Below are 18,463 nucleotides of genomic sequence, written 5' to 3' on the forward strand. Positions count from 1 at the left end.
GTGTGTGTGTATATATATATATATATATATATAATGGAATACTACTCGGCCATAAAAAAGAACAAAATAATGCCGTTTGCAGCAACATGCAGCAGCATGGATGGACCTAGAGATTATCATACTAAGTGAAGTAAGCCAGACAGAGAAAGAAAAACATCATATGATATTGCTTATATGTGGAATCTACAAAAAAGTGACACAAATGAACTTATTTATAAAACAGAAATAGACCCAGAGACACAGAAAACAAACTTAGAGTTAGCAAAGGGGAAATGGGGTGGGGGAGGTAAATTAGGAGTTCGGGATTAACATATACACGCTACTATATATAAAATATATAACCAGCAAGGACCTACTGTATAGCATAGGGAACGATAATCAATATTTTGTAATAGCCTATAAGGGAAAAGAATCTGAAAAAGGATATATATATATATATATGTATATATATATAAACCTATATATACACACATATAACTGAATCATGTTGACATACACCTGAAACTAACACAACATTATAAATCAACTATAGCTCTCAAAAAAAAAAAGAATCTCACCAATTTCATTTAGACCCACTGGTGTTGAAATGAAGTGTCATCCTCCATGCCCAGCAACTTTCTGAGAGTCCCTCCTGTTGGGGATGGGGGTGGTAGTGAGGACAGTCTGGTTCTGGGAACTAGGGGTCCGACTTGTTTCTGAGAGGTGCTCCAAGGGGAGAGGATGACTGTCCAGAAGGAGGTGTAGGATCCTAAGATAGGAGAATGAGCTTTGGAAGTTCCTTAGGGGAGAATTAAGTTTCCAGCACCAGAAAAACAAAGTCCCGTGAAGAAGTCCAGAAACCTGAGGCAGGAGTTAAGGACCAGAGAGAAGAACCAGAGTGCTGGAGAGAGGACTGGAGTGACTGTAGGTGAGAAACCACAAGAGGCATGGAAAGGCGTTAGCAGCTCATCTTTACTATCGATGAGTAGCTGAGTCATGGCTGGGTGCCAGGAACAAGACCTTTGGACCAGCTGGTGGGGATTCTGTCTTATTTTGCTTTTCCTTGTTGGAGAGAGCTTATAAAGTATCCTTGGAAAGACTGTCAGGTTAAGGTAGGATCTTCAGGTTCTTGGGTGGACACTGGACCGGACAAGAGCAAATCTTGCTTACTGAATTGACACTATATTGATCCAGCAATGAGAATTTGACCCATTATTTCACTGACAGATGTTTTAGTGGCCATCAGTGACCATCGTAGGGTCTGCCCCGACCTCCCATATCTAGAAGGATTCATTGCTGGCTTCCTCCTTTCTTATACCGTCCAGTAAGCCGAACAGTCTTGGGACGTGCTATGCTTGTGACCAGCTCTGGGCTTTGGGGCATGCTGTTCCTTCTACCTGGACATCCCGTCCATTCCCTTCTTAGCACAGTAACTCATCTGATGGTTGTGCCCATCCATCCCATCCTTCAGGAAGTCCTCCTTAACAGTCCCCACTCTCTGCCATCTCCATCCTCACCCCCCATCAATTATGTGTTCCTCTCCTGGCCACCCATAATGCCCTAAGTTTCCCTATTACAAAAACATACCCAGGCACAGTTATGATCATAATAATAACAGATAAATATGAAGCGTCTACTGTATAGCAGGCCTTGTGCTAAGAGACTTCGGGGTATTACTCGTGTATCCCTGTGTAGGTCTTGCAGTGAGTTCGATTCGCGAGCCCATTTCATAAATGAGCAAGCTAAGCTCAGTGTCGGCTTACCCCAAACCCAGAGCTAGTAAATGGTAAAACTGACACTCAGACCTGGGCAGCTGGATCCCACAGCGCACACGTTTTATCCTCCTGTAGACCTTGAGGGGTTTCTTCGTGTATGTGTTTATCTTACCCACCGCGTGGTAAACAGCCAGAGAGCAGGGACTATTCCTCACTGGCTTCTGCATCCTCAGTACCCAGAGCAAAGCCCTAACAGGGTCCAAAGTGGGTCAGTGTTCACAGAATGGAATTGAAATGAAGTGGGGATGGAGCCTGCGACTAGTCTAACCTTTCTTTCTGCCTGCAGAGGCCGACGGGGGAAGTGGGCAGCCCTGACGTGATGTGCTCAGCGAGGAGAAACATTCCAGTCCGAGAGAGCTCGGCGTGACGCGTGGGAGGCCACCAGTGGCCAGGCCGCAGCACAGTCGCTGGAAGGGGTGACAGCCGCATCCTCCTGTGCCTACCACGTAACCAAAAATGAAGGAGAACTACTGTTTACAAGCCGCCCTGGTGTGCCTGGGCATGCTGTGCCACAGCCAGGCCTTCGCCACGGAGCGCAGGAGCCACCTGCGACCCTCGTTCCACGGGCACCACGAGAAGGGCAAGGAGGGCCAGGTGCTGCAGCGCTCCAAGAGAGGCTGGGTCTGGAACCAGTTCTTCGTGATAGAGGAGTACACCGGGCCTGACCCCGTGCTCGTGGGCAGGGTAAGGCTGCTGTCACTCCCCATTTATTTCTCACTCTCCACCATCCCTGTACTAGGGGGTGGTCAAAACAAAAATATAGGAGGGGAAATAATAATGGTCTGGCCATCAGTAAAAACCACAAAATCATTGTTCATACATCCTTTATCCTTTTTTTTTTTTTTTTTTTAGTTCATAGGCTTATCTATGTTAACACTTCAGTTTTCCACTTGATGTTATGCCCTCAAAACTCTGTTTTTTAATGGTTACACAGTAGTCTACTGAATAGAAATGATGATTATTTATTTAACCATTCTCCAACTGGGAACATTTCCCCTGCCACATCCAAACCCAAACTTGGATGCCATCGTTTGTGTTCTTTTGATGCTCTGGACTCTTTTCATCATAGCTTTCCTTTCTGTAGTACACATGTCTACATATTCATCTATCTCCATCACTGGACCCTAAGCTACTTTCCATCAGGAACAGCGTCATTTTTGTATCCCCAGGTCCTGTACCAAAGTCCAGCTTTGGGGGCGCCTCTGTGAATATTTGACAAGATGAATGGATGTGTCATAGAATGGGTGGAATGTTATCCACTTTGGCTTAGGGATGGCAAAACCCATTTCAGAAGGCTTGAGAGTCTTAGTACTACTGAGAAATCCTGCATTCTCTGTGTACCCCCTCCAAAAAGTGCAAGGGTAGAGAGTTCAAAATATGTTTGAGGGAGTTCCCTAGTGGTCTAGTGGTTAGGATTCAGCACGTGCACTGAGGAGGCCTGGGTTCAATCCCTGGTCGGGGAACTGAGATCCTGCAAGCCGCACAGCACAGCCAAAATTAAAAAACACAAACAAACAAAAGATGTTTGAAAAACTGACTGCCTGCTATATCAATTATGGTAAAACATACAGCCACCTTTTAGAGAACAGTGACCTTAACTGCGAGGAGATAGGTGTTCACACACATAAGAACATAAAGCCTGCTATGGGAAGGTACAGAGTAAGGCAAATGGTAAACTAGGGTAAAATAGTCCTTGGTCTCAAAGAGTTCAGGGACTAGTGGAAAAGAGACACTTACCTAAGCAATTAAAAAACTAAAACAAGGAGTAGAATAATGAAGAAATTCACTAGCAATTCAGTCTACATGGTAAAGTTTGGGAGGGATGAAGGGAAGTTTCATGGAGACAGTGGTAATAACTTGTGACCTGAAGGATGAGTAAAAGTTATCCTGTGAAGGGGGAAAGGGACAAGAGCAGATTTGTGGGGTGCTCATTTCTGAGCCTCATAGATTTCAGTGAAGTTATCTTAGTTGCTGCTTAACTTGAGAATAGCATTCCATATTTATGGAATTGACATCTTTGGAGGAGGTTCATATTAGCATCTCAATAATATTGTTAAGGGTTGGAAAAGTGCCTTTTTGAAGAGATGTACTAGAGCAATTTCATCATTTATATCCAAATGGAAAGATTATACCCAAAGTAGAAGTATCCTTGAGAAATGGAGCACAGGGAAATAACTGGCACATAGAATTCCTTCCATCAAGGAGATGGGCTGTATGCCCAGAGAGGAAGAAGAGACTTGAGCCACAGCAGGAACAGTGTGGCTTGAACAATGTGGAGAGCTGTGCATGAACTGTTCTGAGAAAATAGAACATCTGCCACGGGGACTTTCTCAGTGAGAAGCAGGGTGTGTATTAGGGTGGGGAGTGCAGAAGAGACAGGACCTAGAGGGCCATTTCAGCATCTCTGTGGAGCAAGCAGGTGTCATGCCTCCTAAAAGTCAGCAGATGGAAGAGGATGGAAAATCTAGACACAGGAAAATGAGCCTGATGTCGGATTGGATGGGGGTAAAAAGAAATAAAGTGGTTGGATCCTATGGAACTTCCTTTTGCGACAATGCTGATCTGTAGTTCCCCATGAATAGGAGGACTAGACTAGATGACTTGTTCCCTAAAAACCTTTGATTTGATGACATTCAAGGCTGAGTGATACAAGATGCTCTCAGTGGAATTTGGGGGGCTTCCCTGGTGGTGCAGTAGTTGAGAGTCCGCCTGCTGATGCAGGGGACACGGGTTCACGCCCCGGTCTGGGAAGATCCCACATGCCATGGAGTGGCTGGGCCCGTGAGCCATGGCCGCTGAGCCTGCGCGTCCAGAGCCTGTGCTCCTCAACTGGAGAGGCCACAACAGTGAGAGGCCCGCGTACCGCAAAAAAAAAAAAAAAAAAAGTGGAATTTGGCAAACCATGGACTCTTAGATTTCCTGCAGGAAGCACAGTCTGCATCACGCTGTGCTCTGCAGAGGGGATGCCATCAGTCTTGGGAGTTAGGAACTGGCTGTGTCCACCTCAGCAACTGATACCTTGATAGCACTGAATGGTTTGCCAAACTGCTTTTTGTGTTGAAACTAATAAATATCATTGCTGGTTGTATGGCTCATGCTCATCTTTGTTGGAGAGGGAAAAAAAGGAATTTATATCCAACTTTGAACTCTGAAAACAAGATAAAAATAATGAGCAGTATATTTGAATGTTTTTCAGTTATTTGGTTGATCATGAAATTCGTTTAATTCCCAAGAGTCTTGCCGAATTCATATGTAATATACGAAGGTCCCTAGAAACATTCCTTGTCTAAACACTCCCATTAAAGTAAGTGTTGCATTGATTTCCTTGTTGCGTATTCACATGGCTGAGCCCCTGACTTTTGCCAGGTCTGAGGCAGGGAAAACAAATGAATGTAAACAATTATTGGGGGTTAGGTGGGGAGCCAGAGGAATGGGGGCAGGGATCCTGCCCTCACTGTGGAAACTTGTATGAAGACTGGGGCAATCTGGGTCATCATTTGTAGCTTCATGTATTCCAATAGCTTTGTATATTACTCGCAAACTGCCTTATTCATAAGAAATGTGTAGTCATAATTTCATGACAGCACATAGCTTGTTATGAATAACAAGTTCTGAAGGAAAGTATGCTTTTTTTCTTTTCCTGAGAAGCACTATAGACTAAAATCAACATGTAATTTGTACCTACAGGTATCCCCCTGAGCTGAAATATTTGGTGTTTCACTGAGGCACTGTAAATCAGTTAGATATTTTGGGGGACACTGAAACAATACAAAAAGTTTTTTAAAGCAATGTGTTCAATCCTGCTTTGTGATTCTGGACAAGCTTTCTAAGCCTTGGTTTCATAATAATTAAAATCACATTAATAATATTAAAATGGAATTATAATAATAAGATAATAATTATAAGTAGTAAGCATTATTATATTTCAATGTCATTTGAATAAAGCTTTTTAGTTTATACTAGGTTTTCTTACGTAGTAGGTAGAACCAAGGGCTTTTTATCCACTTGGTTACTCTTGAAGCCCATGAGAATGGTGAAAGTAATGCTTATCTTTTCCCACAAAGGGTAAAATGAGGGCAGAGGAACTCATCAAGATGACAGCTGCAGAAATTGAGGTTGGGCAACAAGGTACAATAAAGAGTTTATTGCTACAGGAAAATTGGATGTGGTCTTTGGGGGGAGTTCCATGTTACAACACACAGAGCAGAGTCAAGGCAGAAGGCACAGGTGGGTAGTTAGGAGACCTGGATGACTTCCTGGCCCTGCCAACTGTGGATATAGGCAAGTTCCATCATTTCTCTGGGCTTTGTCAACAGAGGGGGAAATCCCAAGGATATATAGTCTTTCTATAGTCTAAGAGCTGCATATATATCAACCCACCCCACTCACCCCATGCTTACGATGGGAATGGGGGCTTGTTCAGGCAGGTTCCATCCTCAGCTCCTCATACGTCCTGCGCCACACAGCAGGTCTTTCAGAAAGTCTGACCAATGGATTGTTTGAGGTAACAAAAGCCTGGTGTCCTTTGGAATCTTAGTGTCCTTTGGAAGAGGACTGAAATTATAATAACATCCATACAGTTGATGAGGTCGATTTATATGTACCAGTGTGGAAGGGTCCTCTGAATTTATTGTGGTAGGAAAGCAGAAGTGAAGAGTGGTTTGTGCACTATGCACTTTATTGTGTAAAAATAAACCAAAGCACGTGTATCTGTATAGATATTCTTGCATATGCATAGAATATGTCTTAGAGGATTCACAAGAAACTGGTCATAAGAGCTGTCTCTGAGCAGGGAAAAAGAAGGAATGGGAATCAGAACTTATAAGATTTACTTATTGCACAAATGTGTGTTTTTTATTTTCTATAGTATGTGCATATTTCTTTCAAAGTAACTGAACTAATGTATATTATATATATTTTGTATGTGTGCATATGTAATGGGAGAGTGGGAGGGACAACATGAATCTTACAATTTAAAAATGTTTGGACCCTGGCTTCACTGCTCCCCAGCTGTGTGACCATGGCCAAGACAATTATCTTCTCTAAGATTACATTTCTTCATTTGTAAAATGGGGTGAGAACATCTCCCTCTCAGTGTGTGTGTGTATGTAAACAGTGTATTGTCTCAACAGCATGTAAGTGTGTCTCTACCTCCCCAGTGCATCTGTCAAGGAATTACAAATCTCGATTTCTCTTTTCCTAGCTTCATTCCGATATTGACTCTGGTGATGGGAACATTAAATACATTCTCTCAGGTGAAGGAGCCGGAACCATTTTTGTGATTGATGACAAATCAGGGAACATTCATGCTACCAAGACATTGGACCGAGAGGAGAGAGCCCAGTACACGCTGATGGCTCAGGCGGTGGACAGGGACACCAACCGGCCCCTGGAGCCGCCGTCAGAATTCATCGTCAAGGTCCAGGACATTAACGACAACCCTCCCGAGTTCTTACACGAGACCTATCATGCCAACGTGCCTGAGAGGTCCAACGTGGGTACGTAAGGGCCGGGGAGGGCGGGCCCACTCCACCTGCAGGCCTGGTGTCTCTGTGGGTGGGCGGGCTGGTGCCTATTCTCCCAAATCAGGAAGTAGAATTTATGCTGTATCTTCTATGGCAAAATAACAAACAAAAAAATTTCATATATGTAGCTGACGTTTCAAATATTTTAAATTGCCCTGAGGTTTTAAACTCTAAGCTTACAAAATATGAGGAGGTGTGGAAGAGTAGGAAAGATATAATCAAATCCATGTCATCCTGGCCCTGGTGCTTATTAACCTTGTGACTGGGAATCAGTTGCATCTGTTCTCTTAGCCTGAGTTTCTCCTCTGTAAAATGGGGATAAAAGTTTCTAGTCATGCAGGATTAGAAATAACATACATCTGGTCACTAGTGCATGTTGGTGTTCAATAAGTAATAGCAGTATTTGTGCCATGTAGGCACCATGCTAATTAATGATTTACATGCAGTATTGCATTTAATCTTGGCAGTGACTCATCTTTGCAATGAGGTAGGTCCTATTGAAAATATTTTGCAGATGGGAAACCCAAGCTAGAAACAGGTTAATGAATTTATTCAAGGTCATCTGAGCTATTAAGTCAATCCAGAATATATATCTAACCATGACACTATGTCATCATCTGTTAGAATAATTCAGAAGCAGCTATGTCTTTTATCATGCATAAAGACACATCACATTGTTAGAGGACAATTCTGTGAAAGATTTATTCAACTAGCTACCTTCTCCTGGCAGTAACCTTTGTTTGGCTTTAAAGAATGCATGTAGTTGTGGTCTTTTGAGAAGCATGCCTCATATTAAGAAGGATTTGTTTTTCAGACAATGATCAGAGCTGTACTAATCAGGGAGTGAGTATGCTTACTCGAATCAGAGATTTAAAGTTCCCATGAGGACTTCCCTGGTGGCGCAGTGGTTGAGAATCCGCCTGCCAATGCAGGGGACACGGGTTCGAGCCCTGGTCAGGGAAGATCCCACATGCCACAGAGCAGCTAAGCCCGTGCGCCACAACTACTGAGCCTGTGCTCTAGAGCCCGCGAGCCACAACAACTGAGCCCGCATGCCACAGCTACTGAAGCCCGTGCGCCTAGAGCCCGTGCTCCAGAACAAGAGAAGCCACCACAATGAGAAGCCTGCCCACCACAATGAAGAGTAGCCCCCGCTCGCCGCAACTAGAGAAAGCCTGTGCACAGCAACGAAGACCCAATGCAACCAAAAATAAATAAATAAATTTAAAAAAAATAATAAAGTTCCCATGAACGTAAGGATCATCAGGGCCATTTTACAGATGAGGAAACTAAGCATCAAGATTGGGAATCAGTTTGCTCAAGAGTGTTACATACAGAAATGACTCTACAACTCTAAGCTCCTTCCATTCTGCATGTAGAACTTTTGATGCTAAAAAAAAAATGTCCCCTTCTCCTCCTCCAGCTAAAGTCAAACACTTCTCATACTTTATGAAAACCCAGCTGAGCCTTTTCTGCCTTCTTCTCTTCCCTTTGCCCTGCCCAATTCTTTAGTTTCTCAGTATTCACCTGGGGACTTTAATGAGAAATAGCAGACATCAAATAAATCAGTAAATAGGGGACAGCAGTGTCAGCAGCTGAGCCAGGGGACAAAGGCCAGCCATCATACATGATGCTCTAGGGGAATTTTCATTGATCCCACCTCTTGGGGCAGCTTGGTGCTTAAGGAGTAACATCAGACTTTGCATCATGGCCTATGAGAGTAGAGTCTGCTGCCAGACAGTACTGGGTTGGAATCATGGCTGTGCCTCTGACCAGCCAGGTCAACCCAGACAACATCTTACATCTTTCTCAGTTTTTGTTTTGTCATCTATACAATGAGGATAATGTAAACTCTAATGCAAGTTAAACAACATAGATGTAAAATACAACGAGTTGTAATGAACTTAGTGGATTCCTCGAAGCAAATTAAGCATAAAAAATAATACTTTCCCTAGCTCTACCATGAAGGTAGAGAATAGAGCTTATTAACTCCCTTATAAATCTCCACTACTTAGAACAGTGCCTAGTTATGTGGGAAATGCTCAGAAAAAAGTTATTTGTACGAAAAAATGAATTACAGAAAAAAAAGTGAGATTTATTCTTATGCCATGTGAAAATCACTGACAGCCTTGTAAATTAAAGGGTTGTCAGAGGCTGTGTAAATGGACTCCCTTGCCTTTCACATAGAACCTGGCCCCTCTGCTGAAACTGTCTCGGAAAGCACTTGGGTTTGGTTGTTTGCTGGGTAGAGGTTAGACTCCTGACTCTGGCAATAACCCACTCTGAAAAATAGGTTGCAAAACTTCCTACCTGTCATACTAAGTACCTCACAAGCACAGTGAATGTAAAAACACCCAGCAGAGGGGCAGAATACATGGAACATGCCCCAAACAATGCCTGGCACAGAGGAATTCTATAATAACCAGCTCTCTCCCTTGAGCATCTCCCCTGCCCCATTCTGAAGCCCAGCATTTCATGCCCTCAGATACTTGTGACCATCAGGGAACAGAGGTTTTTTCTAGGAAAAACTAAATCCCATCTTCCTTCAATTCCCTGGTTTCCTTCCATTGTGACCCAAAAATGCTTGCCTTAGATCTCACCAGATGTCTACTGGTGGTTACTGTTATATGACTACCAGACCTGTTAGAGATGGGAAGATGCAATTTTCATGCCAGTAGGGAACAACATTCTGTACAATATTTATAGCCATCAATTAATTAAAATGTAGTATTAGCAGCCATTTTATTACATGCAAAGCAACAATAAAATGATGTATTTATTCCTCTGCTACAGATGGAGGACTGCACTCTGTCCTTTCATGAAAAGCAATTCATCATTAATTATCCTTTATTATACTATTTGGGAAGATTTTTATTTAATTATTTGATATACTGAACATTCCAGTTGCATGGGTCTTAGAATGTTTTTGCAATAATGTTCATATTATTATTTTAACTACTAAGTATAGCAGGATGTACTATGAATATAGAAAGTTCATTTTTGAGCTATGGGAATTAAACAAAAAGGAAGGGAGAGAGGGAGGGAAGGAGGTTATTTTTGCATCTCAACCCCGGAAAATGAAAGCATGTTGAATAATTTTGGGGCTCTCCTCAGTTTTTAATCTTAAGATAAAACTTTGCAAACTAGAATATAATTTGAAAAGCTGAGGGACTGTTGCTAATGACTGTATTTCACTTTTAAGGAACATCAGTAATTCAGGTGACAGCTTCAGACGCAGACGACCCCACCTATGGAAACAGTGCCAAGTTAGTGTACAGTATCCTGGAAGGACAACCCTACTTTTCAGTCGAAGCACAGACAGGTACCGTGGAATGGCATTGCGATTTGCGACACATTGTGAATAAGGAGTCCAGGCCTGCTCACTAAAACTTATTTGAGTCCTAGTTTTCTAAAATATAAAAAGGGCCACCTAACAAGGCTATTGTGAGGATTAGATACTGTCTGTATTGCACCATGTCACAGTAATAAATATAATCTTAGATGCAACTTTTCTCTTAAAATCATATCTTAAAATTCAACTTAAGAATTTATCTTAAAGTATGTTTTATCATAAAATTCAACGGTGGATCCAAATTAAGAGACCACAGGACTTGAAGACTGGTATGAAAACTGGCAGCTCTCAAAGCCAGGGCTGGGGATGGTGGGGGTGGGAACTGATGCTAACGTGTGTCTGGGAGGAGGCATATCCCCAACCTCCTCCACTGTGCTTAGATTCCCAGCGGCGTTAGCATCCAAGAAGGAGGCTCTGCAAATTCCATACAGAAAACAAACAGCAAACCGAAAGAGTGAACAAATACAAACAACCAAAACCCACGCCAAAATGTTTCACTCCATTTGTACCAAATTTGATTCTAGGATCCTTGTATTAGAATAAACACTAAAGTCCTGTGAACCTGCTAGTCCACGATATTATACCCCAAACTCATTTCTTTTTTTCCACAATATACCCCCACGTGTTTGAAAGATGTTTACAAACAATCCGCTTTTATTATTATAGTTAAAATTTATCAAATATATATGTTTATATGTATATATATATGTATATATATAGCCTTCCAATCAGATACTTTGCCCACTTATTGAATATAACTTCCACTTACCTATGTAATCATTTATTTGTAGCCTCTTTGCTTCAGATCACAATTTATGGGGCTACTTGCTATGATTTCATCAAAGGCATTTACCAATTAATTTTGCCAATTAATTTTCAGATTAACCAAGGATAAATGTGGGATTTCATATGGATTTTTGAGATGTTAAAATCGTTGGAAGGACTCCAGTTGCAACTTTCGTGTCTCAGGGACTCATAGTTAAGAACCACCAATTTGAACCTACCAAATTATTTAACAGACAAGAAAAACGAGGCTCAGTGAGTTCAAGGATGTTGCTGAGAAACATACAAACTTCAGGGTCAGAAAAGGATAAGGGCTTAAAGCTTCCACAGCACTCTCTTATATTTCCAGTATAAGTGTTACCGTTATCTACAGACAGAAAAAGCTTGAATATGTTCCCAAAAGATTTAAGTGAGCATGGTTTCCACACCAATAATGTGCTAATATCCAGAGATGATGTAGAATTCAATTATTAATGTATCATTGTTTCCAGTGATAGCGGATAGTAGACAGTAAGTGTTTGTATAAGCATTGTATATATTTTTAACCCATTTGGTATACACTTAAAAAAATTAATATTAACATTTTAATATATCGCCTTCTACCTTTAACTTAATATGGACCATAGAAATGTTTCTAAGAATTGCATGCAGGCATAGATAGTCAAAAGATTCTGTTGGCAGTCCAAAAGCATGGGTTTGTTACTGATGTTCATGCAGTGCGTCCTCAAATATATCAGTCTTTAGGATCTTTAAGTGTCACACCTGGGAAGGGTGAGGTTATTACTTGAATTTACAGTACAACATATGAAACATTAAATTTTAATGCTGTATTAATAATTAGGACAATTTGCTAGAAAGTATATCTATATGATGCTCCAGGTATGGCTACTTTTGATGATAATTGCCATGTTTGAGTGACTCTTCTGTGAGGGCAGGTGCTGTTCTATTCATCTTTGCTTCCCCTGTGCCTAGATCGTTTTTGTTATAATGTTATCAATGAATATCTGTGATGTTCCCTGCTCACCTGCCCAGGTATCATCAGAACAGCCCTTCCCAACATGGACAGGGAAGCTAAGGAGGAGTACCACGTGGTGATCCAGGCCAAGGACATGGGTGGACACATGGGTGGACTCTCAGGGACAACCAAAGTGACGATCACACTGACTGACGTCAATGACAACCCACCAAAGTTTCCACAGAGTAAGTAGGTGGGCTTGGCTTTCACTTTCCAATGGTGCCACAGCCAACTCTTCTCTGACCCATTCCTGCTGTACTCAACTTTCCAGAAGAAATCTAGAAAAATGGAGGCTCTTTATATCATTCTTGCAAAAAACAAGACAACAAAAAACTTAAGTGGAGGACAACAAAGAACTTAAGTGGAGTAACGACAACAAAAAACTTAAGTGGAGGAGAGGTAGTGGGAGAAAGTGGAGACATAAAATGTTCTACAACCCTGGGAACAGAAAATCCATTTTGCTAAGTGCTCATGATGTGATGTAGTAATTAATTAACCTTTCTCTGTCTCAGTGTTCTCATTTCTAACCTGGATATGTAATAGTACCTGAATCAGTTATCTATTGCTACCTAACAAACTGCCCCAAATCTTGTGGTTTAAAACAATTATAATCGTTTATTTTTGTCATGAGTTTGCAATTTGGGCAAAACCTGAAGGAGGCAGCTTGTTTCTGTTTCCATAGCATCAACTGGCACAGTTTGGGGCTGGAAGATCTATTTCCAAGATGGCTCAGTCACATGGCTGGCAAGGTAATGTTGGCTGTTGGTTCCCCTTCATATCAGCCTCAAAGGAGTGGCTTGGATAGGTTCTAAAAGTGAAGAGAGCCCCAAGGACACCAAGCAGAAACTGTATTGCGTATTGTGACCTAGCTTCAGAAATCACATAGCATCATTTCTCCTGTAGTCATAAGACTGCCCAAATGTAAGTGGAGTTCTTGTAGACCCCACCTTTCAAGGGAAGGACTGTTAAAGTCATGTTGAAAGAAAAGCATGTGGGCTTGAAGATACTGTTTGGACTATTTTTGCAAGATACAATCTTCCACAGGGCTCAATTAATAGGATGTTGTTAGAACTAAATGAGCTAGTGTAAAATCTTACAATGTTATCTGGCATAAGTTGTCAACAAATGTTAGCCATTATTATCAGTATTATCTAGGGGATTATGGTCCTTCTACAAAACTGATAGGCTTGCAACAGGAAATAAAAGAAAAAATGATTTGAAAGGTCATTATTAATCATTATAATTACAACAACTACCATCCTTTAATGAATAGTTACTACTATTACAGATCTCTACAAGAGCCTCCATTTTACAGATAAAACTGAGTCCCATGAAGGGTGCAGTAACTTGCCCGAAGGACGTGGCAAAGCCAGATTTTGTACACAAATCTGGTTATGTGTACATTATAAGTAGAGGCAGAGGTACAGTGTGATCGTAATGATGCTGCCGCTGCTAGGTCACGGGGGGTTCACCATGAAAGTGTCTTCTTCATTAATGAGGAGAGCAGCTGGTAGAGACTGTGAGTTTATTGCCAGAGAGATGGCACTTTTTATAAATGAGAGAACAGGGAGGGCCACCAAGTATGGCCCCAGGAAGGCACCATGCATGGTCACTCAAAGGAATCCAAAGACAACAATCTATGCAAGGGAGACATTGAGATAGAGGATTACAAGGCAACAGCCAGTTCTCATAAAGTCACCAAAGAGTTGAAGACTGCCTTGCCTGGTCAGCCACCAGGTTCAGCATCTCCAATAAGCATAAAGCCTTAAGAAACTGCATGCTCCGTTATCCACTCTAAAGCTGGCTGGTATGCTGGATGCAAAAGGCCATGCAGGACTATTGGCAGATAGTGATTAATGCCCTTGCTCACATACAATCATAGAGTAAAGTTGCATCACTACTGTGAAGATACCAGGTTTACAGCTATGAACTTGACGAAGACTGGGAGTAGGTTTTTCTAAACCTTCATGTAAATTGGTAATTATCTGCAGAGACTCCCACCTCCTACTTGTCCTCTATCATGGAGGGCATGGTGTGTTTAAGTTAAATATGGGTCTGAACCGAAAGTATTCACAGCCAAACAATATATTGGGTTGGCCAAAAAGTTCATTCAGATTTTTCTAAAAGATGTTATGGAAAAACCCAAACAAACTTTCTGGCCAACCCAATAGATAAATGCAGACAGAGTATTAGAACTGATAAAATCCACATAAGGGGAAACTAAAGCTTAAAGAGCTTAAGTAACTTGCCCAAGACCACTTGGCTTAAAAGTGGTAGAGGCCAGGTTTCCAACCCTTGCTTCTCTACGTTGTTTCGCAGAGAGTATTTCTGAATTGTGATAATGCAAATAAGATTATCTCCAATCTCACTTCTCTACTGAAAACCTTTCAGTGGCTTCCCACCAAGTTTAAGGAAAACCTGAAGTCTTTTCCATCTCCTGCAATGCCCTTTGTGCACAGTTGGGCCCCAGCCTCCCTATATACCCTTACCTCCTACCAGAAGGCTGCAGTCACACTTGTGGTCTTGCTGTTCTGTATGTATTCACTGCGTTCCCACTTCAGGGGTTTCTGCAATTTGCTGTTTGCTTTGTTTATAATTTTTATCCCCAGGTATTCACATGATTTGTCTGGCCCAGTGAGAAGCTTTTCCATATAAGGTATCAGTTAATCAAATGGTGAAGGAGGTGAAGTAAGAAGAGTCAGATATACAGCTGGAAGGATCATGACCATGAAGGATACAACTTGCATTTGATTTTAAAATAAATATGGAGCTACGGAAGGCTTTTAAACAGGGAAGGGTGGTCTTTTTCTGGGCACCTGGCAGTGCCACATGTGAGCCTTAGAATTAACTTACAGACCATTCCAAAGACGTAAAAAGAAGTTTTGATTTTTTTGAATGTGTGAAGATATACATGGCTCTCCATCAGTTCCTGATGGGAAATGTAACTGGGCATTGTTTTCCTCTCTCACATGTGACGGGTGACCCCACCCTACCACCCTGGACCCTGATATTGTTTCATCATCCTTTGCAGAAAACATTTCTTTGACAAGCAAGCCATGTGGGATCTTTCTCCCATCCATTCACTTCTTTCATGTTTTCAATCAATAGAAAGTTCAATGTCAAACCCTTTGAGAAATTTATTGAGATTCAATGAAATCTAAAGTCTTACAGCTGCCAAATAAAAGGGAAAATAAAAATAGATGTCTTCTTCTTCTAGGCGTATACCAGATGTCTGTGTCAGAAGCAGCTGTACCCGGGGAGGAAGTGGGAAGAGTGAAGGCTAAAGACCCAGACATTGGAGAAAATGGCTTAGTCACGTACAATATTGTTGATGGAGATGGGATGGAATTGTTTGAAATCACAACGGACTATGAAACACAGGAGGGTGTGGTGAAACTGAAAAAGGTGAGTTAGGGTGAGGAATCAGATGTGGCAGTGCTGTGGCCTGCCTTGCCGAGCACCGCTGCTGGAAACAGGGAGTTGAAGGCTAAAGAAAGGAGAATATGGACAACTGAGGGCTGGACCTGACTCTGCAGTTAAACTCTGAGCTTTGGGGAGATAACAGAACTGTATTCCAGAGGAAGCTGGCAGAAGGGGCCAATGATGCCTGCCTGAGTTTGATGGTTAGTTTTTGTATGATTTGGGGAGTATAGTCAATAATAATGTAATATCTTGGTATGGTGACAGATGACAACTAGACTTACCATTTTGAAATATATAGAAATATCAAATCACTACGTTGTGCACCAGGAACTAAGATGGTATTGTAGGTCAATTATACTTCAAAAACAAGCAGACAAATAGACTCATGGAAAAAGAGATCAGATATGTGGTTGCCAGAAGTGGGGGGTGGGGGGAGGGGAAGTTGGATGAAGGGGGTCAAAAGGCACAGACTTCCAGTTTTAAGATAAATAAGTCTAGGGATGCAATGTACACTGTGATTAATATAATTAACACTGCTGTATGTTATATATGAAAGTTGTTCAGAGAGTGAATCCTTAGAGAGCTCATCAAAAGGAAATTCTTTTTCTTTTTCTTTTGTATCTATATGAGATGATGAATGTTCACTAAACTTACTGTGGTAATAATTTCCTGATGTATGAAAGTCCAATTGTTATGCTATACACCTTAAACTTAGACAGTGCTGTATGTAAATTATATCTCAATAAAACTGGAAAAAAAAAAAAAGGGGAGTGATAATACCTGCCCTGAGATTGCTGGTTAGTTCTTATGTGACTTGGCACAGTTTCCCCATGGAAAGAAATATAGCTAGATAAATCTAGATTTTGGACAGACAGCCCTGAGCATACATGGAAGTTCCCTCTTTAGCTCTGCCAAGCTGAGTCTGTTAATATAGGCTCTTTGGAACTTTTCTTATCTCAAACATCCAAGGTCCGTTACATTGCTGGGCCTTCTATGAAACTTAAACCAAACCTCTGCTTGATTTTCCCTCAAAATTGAACCTGAGAAGCAATAATAATGGGCATTCCCTCATAGTCAGCTAAATTGTTGCTAAAAATGTGTCCCTGAGATTAATTCACTACAAAAATGAGATTACTGCTTGTTCTTGTTTGGTTTAAAAAAAATCTAACATTTACTCAATTCTAAATATTGGCCAAAGCCTGAGCCTCTTATAAGCATTCATTTATTTTACATGATAAAAATCATATAAAGTAGATGTTATTACCCCAGTCAGCAATGATACCTCAGTTTAATTGTGAGGAGACTGGGGCTCAGACAGATTAAATAATTTGACCCGGTTGTAATCACACAGCTAGTAATTTAAAGACATGGAATTCAAACTTGGTGTATTCTAGAACGTCTTCCCACTCAAGACATTTTGCAAATAGACAGACCAGAAAGGGGGTATAGAAGAGAGCCAGATTTGATTCACTTTCAGGTAAAGAAACAGTTACAGTATATTCTAAAACGGTTTTACCCCTGATTTACCACTTAAGAAATCAACACTTCTCCATCATCAAAGTATATGGAGTATTAAATCTGAATTGGATGATGGGATTACCTTGGTTTTAATCAGGTATTCATTTTCAACTTGGTTTTGTAACATGAATATGAAGCTCCTTGGTGTGATGGAAAAGATTGGCCTGGAACACTGATAAAAAAAAATTAATTTGAAGAATCAATAAAGAGGCCAGTAGCTGGAGAGGAGGCAAGGGTGGGGTAGAGGGAGATGCCTGGGAGGAATCTTTCGGTAAGGAGAACAGGGAGAGAGGTGTTCTAGGAAGCCGACTTTTCACAACATAAGGAAGCATTGTTAGGTTTGGGGGAAATATGAGGGGACCCAAGCAAAGAGAAAGTAGAAGTGACTCTGTCATAAAAGAATATGGAAGTCGGGGTGAACTCTGGATACTTGGAAAAGTCAACATTAGTGATGATGAATGGTGTAGCCACAGAAGCCTAATCACCAGCCACAAGGGGCTGGGGTAATCACTTCTGGTTTCTCCTTTGGAAAAGTAGCTGTGTGACTATGTGTAGCATAGAGCTGTCAACTGGCTTTGTTAGTTAACATTTCTATCCCTCCTGCTTGCCGCTGACATATGAGCAGTGACTTCCCATCCTTTGCTGTTCAAGTAATTGGGTAGTTGGTTATGCTTAGGTTGTCACCTGTTTTCAATGTATTCAGGGTATAAACACACACTGTGTCTCTAAAATCTGAAACATGTAAATCACCCCATGGAACTAACACATCGCACGTGAGCTCTCTGCATATGATTAATTTGCACATTTCCCCCCAATTCAATGTGTTTCTTCCGGGCAAAGGAATAATCTATAAAGCACTGATGTTTAGGTTTAAAACAGAGTAAGATGTTCTTTAATTTGTAAAAGAACGTTTGCTTAAGCTTATAACACAAAGTTCCAACTGTCCAGCAGGAAAAAATATTGAGAGGTGAATTTAATAGAGTAAAATGATGGATCCTTATAGAAATTATTATATATATGATTTAATAATATAAAAAAGATACAGAGAGATCCGTGAAAATATTTTTGTCTTTTAAAAATATTTTTAATATAG

The 18,463-nt window shown here is 41.2% G+C and overlaps 1 protein-coding gene across 7 annotated transcripts in view; it reads left to right on the forward strand.

The window, feature by feature from the left end:
- Positions 1 to 18,463, forward strand: part of CDH11 (cadherin 11) — a 140,101-nt gene that overhangs the window by 91,029 nt on the left and 30,609 nt on the right. For all 7 annotated transcript variants that reach the window (XM_033845170.2, XM_033845166.2, XM_033845168.2 and 4 more), the window contains 5 exons: positions 2,041 to 2,438; positions 6,958 to 7,252; positions 10,482 to 10,601; positions 12,447 to 12,614; positions 15,647 to 15,834. In XM_033845170.2, coding sequence (XP_033701061.1) covers positions 2,211 to 2,438; positions 6,958 to 7,252; positions 10,482 to 10,601; positions 12,447 to 12,614; positions 15,647 to 15,834 — 999 coding nt within the window. In that variant the 5' untranslated portion in view covers positions 2,041 to 2,210. The remainder of the gene's footprint in view (positions 1 to 2,040; positions 2,439 to 6,957; positions 7,253 to 10,481; positions 10,602 to 12,446; positions 12,615 to 15,646; positions 15,835 to 18,463) is intronic.

This window comes from Tursiops truncatus, chromosome 19, assembly GCF_011762595.2.
Source record: "Tursiops truncatus isolate mTurTru1 chromosome 19, mTurTru1.mat.Y, whole genome shotgun sequence".
NCBI classification, from domain to species: domain Eukaryota; kingdom Metazoa; phylum Chordata; class Mammalia; order Artiodactyla; family Delphinidae; genus Tursiops; species Tursiops truncatus.